The 13,769-nt window shown below is 40.0% G+C and overlaps 1 protein-coding gene across 1 annotated transcript in view; it reads left to right on the top strand.

The window, feature by feature from the left end:
* LOC118405877 (titin-like) overlaps positions 1-13,769 on the top strand; it is a gene marked incomplete in the record, with an annotated part of 208,106 nt that overhangs the window by 75,511 nt on the left and 118,826 nt on the right. Inside the window, 13 exon segments of the mRNA XM_035805692.1 lie at positions 316-427; positions 2,055-2,324; positions 2,781-2,870; positions 3,382-3,558; positions 4,071-4,183; positions 4,735-4,888; positions 5,483-5,503; positions 5,972-6,093; positions 6,610-6,757; positions 7,158-7,433; positions 8,764-9,057; positions 9,876-10,010; positions 10,772-10,903. Coding sequence (XP_035661585.1) covers positions 316-427; positions 2,055-2,324; positions 2,781-2,870; positions 3,382-3,558; positions 4,071-4,183; positions 4,735-4,888; positions 5,483-5,503; positions 5,972-6,093; positions 6,610-6,757; positions 7,158-7,433; positions 8,764-9,057; positions 9,876-10,010; positions 10,772-10,903 — 2,044 coding nt within the window.

The raw sequence follows: 13,769 nt of genomic DNA on the forward strand, positions 1-13,769 counted from the left end.
GGTTAGCTATCTTGTGTGCTAATTAGTCGATGGGTTAGCTGACAGCTGATACGTTAATGGGTTAACTGAGTAATGTAGAATTCAGTTATCGTAATTGTAAGTTATAGGTTTCAGGTGATGCATATTAGTGTTTGGTTTTGGTTTATTAATGAGTTATTGAGTTAACTGAGTTATTGATTGCTGATGCTAGTTTGTTAATGTTGGTGAGTTATTGACTACATGTGATGCATACGTACCTGATCTTAATGCCTAAGCGTGGGAACGTTGTTGTTGTTAATGAGTTAACGAGCTAATTGGGTGATTTATGGGTTACAGGTGATGCGTAAGTGCCTGATGCTGGTGGTGCGTAACGTGACACTGGAGGATGCTGGACAGTACACCTGCCAGGTGGAGAAGGCAACATCATCCGCCACACTCACTGTCACAGGTAACACACCTGTCCTCTTACACACCTGTACCTGTAGATGGACTCAAACTGGATGAAAATAGTCTGATCCTGTAGCCCTGCCTACTGGTCCTCTTACAAAAAGACAAATTCAAACTGGATGAAGATAATGTATCTGCCCTTCTTATCTTTGTCAAAACTCAGGAATATGACAAACCGAAACATGTAAATGCAAGACTTTGAAGGACATGCGGCCACTATCCTGTTGGTTAAACTTTTACAGTTATTTCTATCGACAGTTAGTTTGATTGGTTATAATTAACTTGCACAGAGACATTACATTCTTTCATCATGGCAGAATATGTCTTTTTGATAGATATTTCGACTTGCCTGAATATCAAGCCACTATTACAGTGACAGTCATACTGTGCAAATTGGACACCTTATCATACCAGAATTTCATCCAATTTGAGTCTTCCTATAGCTATTTTACTACATGGATATGTTTCTTCTAGTTTATGGAATGATAAATTATGTTTTCTCCTGTTTAGTCATCTCTTGTTTAGCTTATTGACAAGATGTTCATTGTTGATGTCGTTTTGCAACCTTATACCATTCATCATCCTTGTACCATTATGATATGCTAAATACACAAATGTAGCTTATTTTCATGTAATACTCAAACTATTCTTTGATAAGTCTCCATTGTTGTTGTCATACTATTATTGCATTGCCATCATGGTGTTTCCATGCTGCTGTTGTGCTCTTGTCATCCTGTTTCCATGTTGTTTTGCCGCCATTCCACCTGCAGTTACAGAACAATGTAAGTATGGTTTCATTATCTCAGTTTCACAGAGGGCCTTTCCAAAAGAAAACAAGACATTACAGAAAAATCACTTGTTAAATCACTTAAAGTCTATCTAATTGCGACCTGTACATAATTACCTGCTGAAATTTGATGACCATATGTCTATTGCCCCGAAGAAGGTAACAGACGGTCAGCAGATAATTCTTGTTGTTAAATAAAAGGACATTTTATTTAAATTCCATTTCCTATTTTATTTTTTCCATGCAGACATTGATGTTTTTTTTCGTATGGAAAGGCCTAAAATCACCATTAAAAGCACAAAGGACTGACGGACTGAATGTGTGTTTGACATGTTCCACAGTGCACCATACTGTCCCACTTTGTTGCCTCTCTTCACTGATTGTGGAAAGTTGTTCACTTATGGTTGTGCTCGACCACTTGAGTGTCAATTGCTAAATGCTCTTGTCTATCTGTGCTTGCCTGCATTGAAATACACGTGCCAACTTGACATAGATATTGCTACATGTAAGTGCTTGATACAAGTCAGTTTGGAAGAATGTTGAACAAAAACAAACAGATGGTGAATGCTTAAGTTGCCATGTAAAGTACCAGACTGAGTTACTTTTTTTGGTAAGGTATTATATTCTAAGATTTAATAGATTGTGGAGTAACCTTGTAAGCTTGAAACAAATACATGTTGTTCATAGTGAAAACTTTTCATGTTAGAAGAAAAGAACCTTGCATGCTATTCATAGCTTCCTTGATTCTAAAACCCCAAATCTAAGTCATGTGACAGTGATTTGTTTTCACCTTTGCTGTGACCTTCAGATCACCAACATGTCTGTTCTCTCCTCTCCCCAGCCCTTCCTCTGGAGGTCAGGAAACCCCTCCAGAACATGGAAGCCATGGAAACGGGCGCCGTGACCTTCGAGATCGAGCTGAGTCAGGATGACCTTGAGCACCAGTGGTTCCACAATGGCAGGGAGATGACGAACTCCGACCGCGTACAGATCAAATTACACCGGCACTTCTTCTACCGGGTCACGGTGAAGGATCTGGCGTTCGAGGACGCCGGGGAGTACAAGTTCAAGTGCCGTGATGTCACGGCTTCCGCTCAGTTGGTCGTTACAGGTGACGTTAACGAGTGGTGAAGCTGCAATGCTTCGTCAAGAACATCTCAGCCTGATCCAGAAACAAGGGTGTAACTCACAATTTGGTCACATGAGACATAAATTCACATTTTTAATTAGAACCAGCAAAAATAGTCAGAAAATACATTCAAAGCAATGATTTTTTTTTGCATCTGTTAAAATTTTATCATAAAAAAAATGTACATTTTAATTGGAATTCAAGCAAAAAGGCCAGAAATACGTTAAAAGCAATAATTTTTTATCTGTTGAAATTGAAAATATCCAAATACTTTTCATTTTCTTATTTTCAAGTTGGGAATTACATCCTAGGGTTTGTCTTTGGGTAAGGCTAAGAAGTTTTTGAAAAAGCCTTGTGAAACTGTTATGCCTAGTAAAACTCACCATCAAAGATTTGCTGTGCAAGTGTGTTCACGATTGTGTGTCTTGTTTCCCACAGAGCGCCCTCTAGAGGTGACGAGATCACTGCAGCCTGTCACCGTCTACGAACAGGAGACCGCGAGCTTCGAAGTGGAGATTTCACACGAAGGTACGTAAAACAATGCATTCCAATGATTTCACCATAGATTTAAAACTGCTTGATACAACACGATTGAAGAACAAATATATAATTTTATCAAGAAGTGTATGTCTTAGTTATTTGGATCATCCAAAACTCCATTGTATTGTATTGTACTGTTAATAGTGCAATTCAGCCGGCTGTATATGAAGTCAGTTGCAAGACTGTATACGATGTAAAGTTTGAATAACAGATGAAAAATTTTATCAGGTTAGAAAATCCCAGTAAGAACTACATGTATAATATGCTAAATAGCAATACTCAAACAACGGGATGTGATTTTGGAAACGTCTTACTAACACAAAATCATATCCAGTTGCTAGAGTAATCTTATTACCTGGACGGCTAATCTTCATCAATGTACATGTATAATACAATCAACAGACAACATTTCAGATGGATATATTCCTCATGGTAATTTTGACTGGTACTGCAGCTAGGTGGCGCTGCTAACAATGTTTAACATTTGCCTATCCCCCAGGCATTGAGGTGCAGTGGGAGCGGAAGGGCAGTGTTCTCGCCCCGAGCGACCGTGTAACGATCGAGGTCCGGGGCTGCGTGCACCGCCTTGTCATCTCCAACGTTTCTCAGAGCGACGCTGGCGAATACGCCGTTGTCATCGGAGACTTCCGACAGACTACACAGCTGGTCGTGGAGAGTAAGAAGACGCTTTTACTTCAGAACCTGTAGATATTATCCATAATCTTCAGGTCCTTGTTGCTATCTTCAAGTTAATATGGAAGGAAAAGGCAAAAAAATAAGACTTTTCATCTTTGCTCTTGTCAGTAGCAAAAGTGTAGTACAAGGATATTGGATTTAGACAAATTCTGCTGTGACAACTGTATTATCTACATGCAGTAATCTCAACTTATAACAGTTGCTATAGAAGTGTTAGCTGTGTCTTCTATGGTTTCTTTATCCAATCATGTCTCTGTGTCAGGGATGTACCAAACAAACATGAAGCCAAAGCCTGAGGACCAGGTTTATGTCTTAGTGCACTCAGTTTCATAGAGTGAACACAGTTATAACTGTGTTTTTCTGCTTGCCCCTTGTTGTATTTTCACCTTAAAATGCTTGAGAAACAAGGAAATAAGTTGTTGTGGGTTTCATGGAAGGAATCAACAGCATATGAGCCTAGTCATAACCATTACTTAATGTTTTCTTCCGTAGTTCGCAAACTTGAGTTCACTCGGCCGCTGCAGAACATCAAGATCTTTGAGAAGCAGACTGCAACCTTCGAGGTGGAGATCAACTTCTCAGGAGTGGATGTGCAGTGGCTAAAGGTGGGTACTGTTTGGGTGTACAGTTTCACACTTAACTGACTGAGGATGTAACATAGTTTTGAACAGTATAAGCTGCTTTTGAAGGCACTTCAGCACCAAGGAAAACGATTTTCAATCTCTGCAAGGAAAGTTGCAAAAGATTGTTACATTTTTGGTATCATTTATTTGAATATTGAACCGACTCAAGAAAGTTTTGAACACTAAGTATAAACTGCTTTTGAGGGCATTTCAGCACCAGGGATAATAATTTTCTATCTCAGTCTGTAGAAAAGTTGCAGAACATTTTTACTTATAACTCCTATGTAATAACTATATACATGTAGCTGTCAAATCTCGAACCTTGTTAAGAATTGTAAGAAGGGTAAGAAGAATTTTTTTCAAGCATTGTAGTTTTTTAAACATGTTTCAGCACCACGGACAGCCACAGGTTTCTGGTGTTTCTGTAACAAGCTTGCTTTGATTTTTATTTCCACAGGACTCACAATTTCTCTGTATCATTTCACAAACCTATTTGCCACACGTGTTGACCAAATTTCATTCCCCCAACACAGAACGGGGAAGCGATTGCGCCCAACAACAAGTTCCACGTGCACGCAGACCAGAAGGTGCACAAACTGGAGATCGTCAACGTTACCGTGGAGGACTCTGGAGAATACAGCTTCGTTGCCATGGACACCAAGGCCACGGCAACGCTCTATGTTGACAGTACGTCATTGTTGTTAATTAAAGTTATCGAGACAGATCACATAGTAATAGTTTAACATTTCATTTCCTTCGGACATTTTTACCTTCCTTTCCAAACTGCATGGTTTTCCCTATTCTTTACATAGCCTTGATACTTATCAATATCCTGTCCTTTTCTCCATTTCCATCCTTTCTTCAATCTTCAATTCCTTCCTTTTCTTCCATTCTTTTCATTTGAATGACTTGCTTGTACATGAATCCTCTTCAGTCTTCTTTTGAAGTACTTTCCCTTTCTGTCACTTAAACATCACAAGAAAAATTCCACTAACTGTTGGCTGTGTGTAGACCATATTATAGGATGACAATGGCACAACAGTAGTACAACAGTTGTACCATTTCATCTTATACCACACTTAAACAGCACAGCTATACACCGTGCATGTCATCGCAGTGTTTTTTTCCTGTGGTGTTTGCTTTCTGGCCATTCCTTCCGATTAACATTATCTTTATGTAACTGTTTGTCTGTTTGTTTGTTTGCTTGTTTTCCTGTGTGTCTTCTCTCGTCATTTCGTTTCTTCTCCTGCCACCACCCCACCTGTCCATTCACCCTTTCAGTTGCCAGCTCTGAGCCAGCAGGTAGTTACCATAGTAACAGTCACCATAGTAACAGTCACCATAGTAACAGTCATCATAGAAACAATCACTGTTGATACCACACTCCATGATGAGGAGTTAAAGCTTAAACACATTTATCAGAAACCATTGGAGCCGTCACAATAATGTATAATTGGTTTGTTCATCAAAAATTCTTCCAAAAGTAATTGTACAGTAACCATAGAAACAGGACTTTAACAAGTTCTTTCCATTTCTACTGTCTATACCCTTGTTGTAGTCTTAACAGACAGTCTTTGCTGTTGTTCAACTTTGTTATCTATACACATTGTAGTATTGTATTGTAAGCTGTAATGTCTCAGACAGTTACCTGTTCATACTTACCATAGATGTTGTACTTTGTCTTCAAGTTAAAAGTTAAGAAGGGTGGAAACTTCCTTTAAGCGTAACTTTAAGCGTGTCTAATGCCACCCTTTCCCCCCCACCCCACAGCAAAACACGTGGAGTTTATCCGTAAGATCTACGAGCCCGTGCGCTGCTCTCCCGGCGAGACAGCCACATTCGAGCTGGAGATCTCCGAGGAGGATGTTGAGGGGCAGTGGTTCCGCAATGAGGTAAACTAACTTTCATCTTAATTCTTATTGAAGTTTACTTATTGAATTATTGATAAGCAGTGAACCATCTGGCAAGAAAAACAGCTGAACAAAATGTATGCATAACACATTACCTGCAAAATGAAAGAAAACGTTATTAATAATAGTACTTTAGATAATTGTAGCTGACATTGACAATAACATCAAGTTAGACTTGTGCATGACATACATGTATGTTTAAAACCCTAGGCCAATGCTGTCACAGATTTTAACTCCTATGGTAATGGAATCTTCTACTGTATCATTCATTTCTACCGAAAATAATTTCATCAGGTCGGTAGATCATAGGACATAGGAATTTTCTTTTACACAACCAGTTTTTCTCACCTGCTGATGTTTCGATGTCTGTCAGACATCTTCCTCAGAGCTTCTAACTTCTAACTTTCTACTGTCTGATTTCTTTTTACTCAAGTAAGTAACAAAGATCATCTGGCAATAAACAGCAACTGAAACCTGATCTTATTTCCACCTGTTCAGGTGACCCTGTCGACCAGCGATAAGTACCGGTTCGAGCAGGTTGGCGGCGTGAGGAGGCTCTACATCTCCAATGTCACCCTCGAGGACCAGGGCGATTACTCCTTCGTTGCTAACGACGCCCAGACCAGCGTGACGCTTTACGTTGAAGGTGCGTTCTGTCAAGAACTTAATTTAGCATCTTGCCTCGTAGCCTCGAGACTATAGAACAGTAAATAAAAGTAGAATGCCATACAGAATCTTGCTCAAAAGTGGTTTGGTGGGTATACATAGCAATAGCATCAATAGTATTACATACATGTACAATGTCATGTACAGCTTTGTAACCAATTATTATACCAACATTCAACAAGAAACTAAATTTGATCAGTTGAAGACCAGTTCTTTAATTTCATGCAAAGGAATTTGCTTTTCTAGCTTTGCCAATCTTTTTTTTATATTCAATCAATACCAAAAACGGATAGGAAGCTTGATTTGACTATGAGAAGACTAACGTTAATTTTTGTAGATTTTATGCAAGTATGTTCTTAAACGTTTTTTTCCATCTGCAGTGAAATACGTGGAGTTCCGCCGCAAGCCGATGGAAACCATTACTGTCAAACCCAACGAGGTCGCGACCTTCGAGTTCGAGGTCACCGACCAGTACAAGGACGTGGACGTCTCGTGGTATCGGAACGAGATTCGCATCGAGACAAGCGAGAAGTATAAGGTGGAGCGCGATCGCTGCGTACACCGTTTGCTGATCGCCGACACCGAACAGGGCGACTCTGGCGAATACGTCTTCGTCGCTGGCGAGACCAGGGAGGTCGTTACCCTCTACGTTGAAGGTATGTCAAGATTCGCCTCAATTATCAGGAATTTCGTGTTTTTAGATACCACAGTCACCACAGGCCGCACCAATTTAGTTTCATGGTTGTTAGATTAAAAAAAATATCATGCTGAACTGAAACGTCACAACAGAATCTTAGGGGAAAGTCTGTATCGTGATACACACGTAACCAGATGTAAGTTTGCCACTGAACCCTATCATTGCCACCTACTACATATAGATCTTAAATTTGTGATGTTCAGTAACAAAGCAAGTAACTTGGGGTGGCCAAAATTCATCTTTATTTGTGCTGATACCATCAATTGCAACCCTCATTGAACTCTTGTACAGAAAAGATAACAACCAGTTGACAAATGAGAGGTGTCTTGTATACTCGTGATTACGTTCATGTCTAGGATCTTTGTACCTTTGTCATTATTATTTTATCAATTTGATGTTTTGTAAGTCGTGAAAGATTTGATAATGTGTATATCTTGGCGTTATTTTGTTGTTACTTTCTACTTGTATCATTAACCAGATCATGTCCAACTCACTGTAGTACATGTAGTTTTCAGTTCTTAACCTGAAGTAATAATCACTTGTCCAGTCCACCGTTTCGTAAGTGTGAATGTCCACAGTATTTCAGTTCACCATTTTTTCAGACTCCTTCATTTGATAATCACTTAAATGGATAATCACTTAAAGTACTCCATGAAGGTACATTTTTAGTTTCTTTTCACTTTTTTGTTTCATTTTGATTATTTTCTGCTCAAGTTAGCCCTTCAGTCCATTTCAGTTTCTTATTTTTTTTTGGTATGCTTGCATTCAGCACCTTTGCATCATGCACGGTTATAGTTCAACCTCGTTGCATCCATTCCCTTGCAACCTCCCACTGACACGAGTCAGATAAGCTCATACTGACGTCCTTTGGCTGCCAGCACAAGTTCTGCTGTCTCACTCCTGCACTGCCACCGTCTAAATCCCGTACCAGGGCTCTCGCCATTCTCTGTCATCCCAACAGTCTACCCAACAGCAAAAAGACTATCTGTAAATCTTTCGACAAGTTTTCAAGAATAGACCCAGTTCAAATCAGTAACCAATTTTTTTGTATTTCGCTGTCAACAAGACAAAAAGTGCGAATGCCATTCTTGACCAGATTTCAACTTCAAAACAACATTGTAAGGACGAAAATAAACAACTTTCTTGAATCAAGAAAACAATTCTATAATTCATACTGAAATTATTTCATGGGATGACAAAGAAAAAACCTGCCCTGTGCCACACTAACCCAGTTGGCCGGCCGTTTCAAACCTGCTGCCAAACTTTGAGCCGTGCATTCTGCTGCTCAGTTACAGTTGATGAGGAGACCCCCCTGCCTGATATTCAAATCCGCTCCGCACCCCACGAGCCAATCAGAGTGGACCCGCATGACACGGCTGTCCTAGAAATCGAAATCTCCGAGGAGGATTTCGATGCTCAGTGGCTCCATAAGGACTTGAGGCTTGAGATTAGCGACAAGTATGTGATTGAACGAGACCGCTTCACCCATCGACTGTTGATATACGATACGCTGCCGGAGGATGCCGGCGACTACGTGTTCGTTGCCGGGGAGACGCGTCACGTCTTCACGATCTATGTAGAGAGTAAGAACGAACCCGCTTCTAGATCTGCATCCCGCTTTCTTTTCCCTCGCTAAGTGTGAGCCCTGTAGGACTAGGAGGCACAGAAGTTTTATGATATTTTTGTTTTCTCCAGTATAGGTTACCATTTTTTTACAAATTCTCCCCTAGGAAGATTTGAACCAAAAGCTGAGTGTCATCAGACTATTATATCATGTTTCATGTCTTATAAAACAGAAGCAGAACCTTTTACTTGGCAGGTCACTTTCAAAGACTTTTATGACGACAAGTATACTCTCTGAAATTTTTCCCCCCAATTGCAATCTTAATCCTTATTGTTTGTAAGTGACAGTAGAATGTTGAGATTTTCTTTTGAAGAAGGTGAACCAATATCGAGTAGTATTACTCTACATGTGGTCAAAGTGTTTCTTGTGTTTTGTATCTTTAACCTAAGAATTAACAGTTACTGTACATATGGAATGGTTTTTGAGTCGTCAAGATTCCAAAAGCCCTTGTTTTGTTGTTCAAGGTATGTTGCCTTGTGTTGTAGTGTCCCTAGTTTTCCTACTTTAAAAAAAGTTTTTGTTTGTCTACAGCCAATACTGTATCTGACAGCATAGGTAGATATTAATCTTGAAATATTGCTGACAAAAGTGAAATTGAGTAGGGATTTTAATGAGAATTTTACATAATCTTGTAGAGCAGGAATAGTCATGTTAGCCACAGGTAATTGTCTTTAACCATCTCTATACTGACTTATGCCATAACAACCCAGACCTGGTGCCTTTGTGCACCCTTGGTAGACAGAAAGTTAAGTTTAACAACATCTCTGTTCTCCCCAGCTGCTCATGTTGAAATGCAGCGGACGATCGAGGCGTTTGAGGTTGTGGAGTACCAGACCGCGACGCTTCAGTTCGAGATCGACGAAGACGTGTCTGCCGTGCAGTGGCTGCACAACGACAAGGAAATACATGCAGGTCAGTGCAAAATATCATGATTGGGAATTGATTACTTTCGTCCAGAACTCATAAAAATTGTCTTTAATTTATTTCTAATTGGCTTTAATTAACGTGCACATTTGGGGGTGAAACTGGTCATTTACATGTACATGTGCACAACGACAAGGAAATACATGCAGGTCAGTAGGCTTAAATATCAGCTCAGAAAAAAGGTTAAGGTATGATTGGGAATGGAAATTGTCTTTATTAGTATCTTTTTCAATTGGCATTAATTAACATTTTGGGGGTCAAACAAGGAAATATACGCAGGTCAGTTGACGTAAAAAATATCAGGTCTGAAAAGGTATGATTGGGAATTGACTAGTCCAGTCAGGACATACATGTATATGCAGGTCAGTAGAAGTTGGCGAGAATATCAGCTCAGAATGAAAGATTGAGGTGTATTTGAAGATTAGTTCAGGCAAGAACGAATGGAAGTCATATTTGATTTCTTTTTAATTGGCTTTAATCAACGTTCACATTTTGATGGTACATGTACCTGTGTACAGGGTGAAGAAATTGGCAAGGAAAACCTAAATATGGAATATTTGTCACAAGTCTTGCTTATCATAATCCTTCTTGCAATTGTTGGCTGTTGGTTTCTGTCGTCTGGAGGCTTCCCTTGAACATTATAAGTTGAGTAACATATTGTAAATGTTAATCAGTGCATCTCTGGTCTTGGCCAAATGACTTGCTACATTGGAAAGCATTGCATTAACTTTGCCATTTTGTATCTCCAGGAGAAAAGTACCAGATGGAGTCAGAGAAGCGTCTCCACAAGCTGAGCATCATCAACATCACGCAGGATGATGCTGGTAACTACACACTGGTGGCAGGGGAGGCGCGCTACACCACCACGCTCATCGTCAAACGTAAGCTTTTTTTATACATTCAGAGCAAGTTGGGAGGGATTATATTCACTCAAGAAGATATGCTGGGCTAGGCAGATAAAGGATCTAAATGTTTTGAATGTCCTTTTCTCCTTCTCTTTGGTCCTCAAAAACTTCTTCGTCTCTTAGAATTGTCACTGGTCCTGTCTAAAAAAATATCATTCTTTATTGGGCAGATTTGTAAAGCAATTCAAAGTATAATCTTCAGGAAATACTAGTCATTGCTGACCATATGACATACAGATCTGAATAGACTGACAACATTATAATATTACAGTTTTGTTCATAGTAGTACATCATGGACATTTCACAAACAGTTCAACATATTACATGAACATGTATGACACCAAAAATCAACATAAGAAGGGAAGACCATATGCATGCAAATTCTCATGTGTTAAAACTTGTGTTGCAATGCACATATTCTGACTACACTGCCTGTGATTTGGATTCTGTATACATGTACGTTATTGGGAATAGTGTACACTTTTTACTGCCATGTGTTGTGTTTGCTCAAAGGAAGGCGTTAGTTTTAGCCTCCTGACATCTGTCATTTCACATAATTTCATCTTCACCTCCTATTACATAACCTACAAAACCCTGTGTAGCCCTTGTGATACACCCTTTCTGTCCTGTTACTCAGTCTCTAATGGAATCTCCAATACCTTTCCCCTGTCAACCTAGAAGTCTTAACTTCCCTCCATTAGTTAGTGACACCCTTCTGGCCCTTGAGATCATAGAATTTCTTCTCCTTCATGTGCCTTGTACAGGTTTTGTCTAAAATTTCTAGTAGTAGATTTAACAGCAACAAATCAAGTCTGAGGTTCCTAAATAAAGGTAGTTTTCCTTTGCTAGCTTTGCAGTTTTCAACTGAATGGACTATACTTTTCCATAAACAATTAGATGATCAACTATTGCTTTAATCTTAGCACCTCCTTTTTCCATATCTTCTAAATCTACAGTAGTAGGCATAATCTGCAACTAAGAAGGATTCACATCTGTAATTCTAATTTCTCCAGAAAATGTCTTCTTCTTTTCCTTACCGTCATCTTCTTCTTGACAAATGAACCTGAAACTAAAAGATTAAATCCCCCTAAAATTATGTCAGTTTTGTATCTGATATTTGTGGAGCACATTCCTTGAGTGGGCTTTACAAATATCGGACTTCCTATGTTTTTGCATGATTAGTGCCATTTGGAGATGCCAGGGCTTTCCTTCCAAGTTTGCAAGAAGGGAAGCAAAAGCGACAAGTTGTCATCCAAGAGAGGACAGACACTTTCCTTGCTAACTTGGGAAAACCCAAACCAGCTCCGTTCAGACAGCAAGGCAATGTCTACCTGACAAGTTTGCAGGAAACCAGACAGAGATGTGAATCCTTGCTAACTTATGAGCAGAGAACAGTTGAAATGTACACACCAAGAGAGCTCACACTTCCTAATAAGGAAAACGAATTCTTAGAATCAGACATTCCTTCTGGTTCTGAAACTGAAGAGAAACCCTTTGGTGAATTCCTGGAGCCGCCTAAACCTGAGTTAGAGCCTGAGACTTTCCTGGAAAGCTTGGTAGAGCCAAGGCAACAACGGGCAGTTGCTAGAGAAGAGCGCAGTTCAATGCTGGTGTCTGATGTAACGGGACCTGCACTGACAGAGCAGGATTTGTCAGGAGACACTTTTCTGGAAAGTTTGTCAGAAATGCGAGATAAGCGGAAAGATAACATTCCAACATCTCCTTCGCTTGAACATGAATCTGTGTCTGAGTCTGAAATGTTCCTTGAGATCTTAGCAGAGCTCAAGCAAAATCAAGCAATGGCAAGGAAAGAGGAAAGCATCCTGCATGCCTCTCGTACAGAGTTGGTAGGTAAGGAATTCTCACCAGAAGAGGACACTTTCCTGGCAAGTTTGACAGAAGGGAGTGAAAAGAGAAAAGCTAACGTTCAGCTGTCTCCAGCGTCTGACTCCCTCCCAGAATCTGATTCTTTCTTGGACGATGTTTTTGAGGAAAATGTTAAAGAAATTATCAGGGAAGGAGAAGATGTTGTGCCTGAAGACTTTGAAGATATATCGGATGCAGAGGAAGATTCGACACATTTCGGACCTGATGAAGAAGTTGATTCTCCCTTGCAAACATGGGAAGTGCAAACAGAGAAGGAAAGGGCAGAGTTTCAGCAGGATTTAGAGGCTCAGGCTTTCCTCACAGCTTTGGAAGAAGGAAAGAACAGAAGACTGTTGGGCTGGGAAGAAGGAAGGGACACATTCCTTGCCAGTTTAGCAGAAGCAAGAACTGGAGACCCTTTCACAACAGACAATGAAACCAAACATGTATCTTCAGCATATGAGCCACAAGATTCAACCCAGAGCTTAGAAGCATCTGATATGGAGGAAAACAAAGATGTTTTTCTAACTAGCTTAGCAGGACCAGTAGCCAAACGAAAGGTAACTGAATCCAGTAATGTTGGCAGAGAGGAAGAGTTTCTCTCAGGTTTGGAGGAGCCAAAGCAAAAACGAGAAGCTAGAAGAGAATCAGGTAGTGAAGAATTTCTGACTGACTTGCAAGATACCAAAGCAAAACGAGAGTCATTCCAAGCAGATAATGTTGATGAAAAAGACATACCAATGGCAACATTGGTGTCTGGTTTAGATAAATTACAGCAGCAGAGTGAAGGCAACATGCTGGCAGAAGCTGACATCTCTAGTTCACCATCTTTGGCTACGCTTAAAGAAGCACTAGTCTAATCAACTCTTTTCGTGACGGTGGTGTTGACAATTTTCTCTCCAGACCGCCCTTTGGATTCCGGTACTCTCCTATTCTTCCTTTGGTCCTTTCTTTTTCTGTTCATTCTCTTCTCCTC

The sequence above is a fragment of the Branchiostoma floridae genome, chromosome 18 (assembly GCF_000003815.2).
Source record: "Branchiostoma floridae strain S238N-H82 chromosome 18, Bfl_VNyyK, whole genome shotgun sequence".
Lineage (NCBI taxonomy): Eukaryota > Metazoa > Chordata > Leptocardii > Amphioxiformes > Branchiostomatidae > Branchiostoma > Branchiostoma floridae.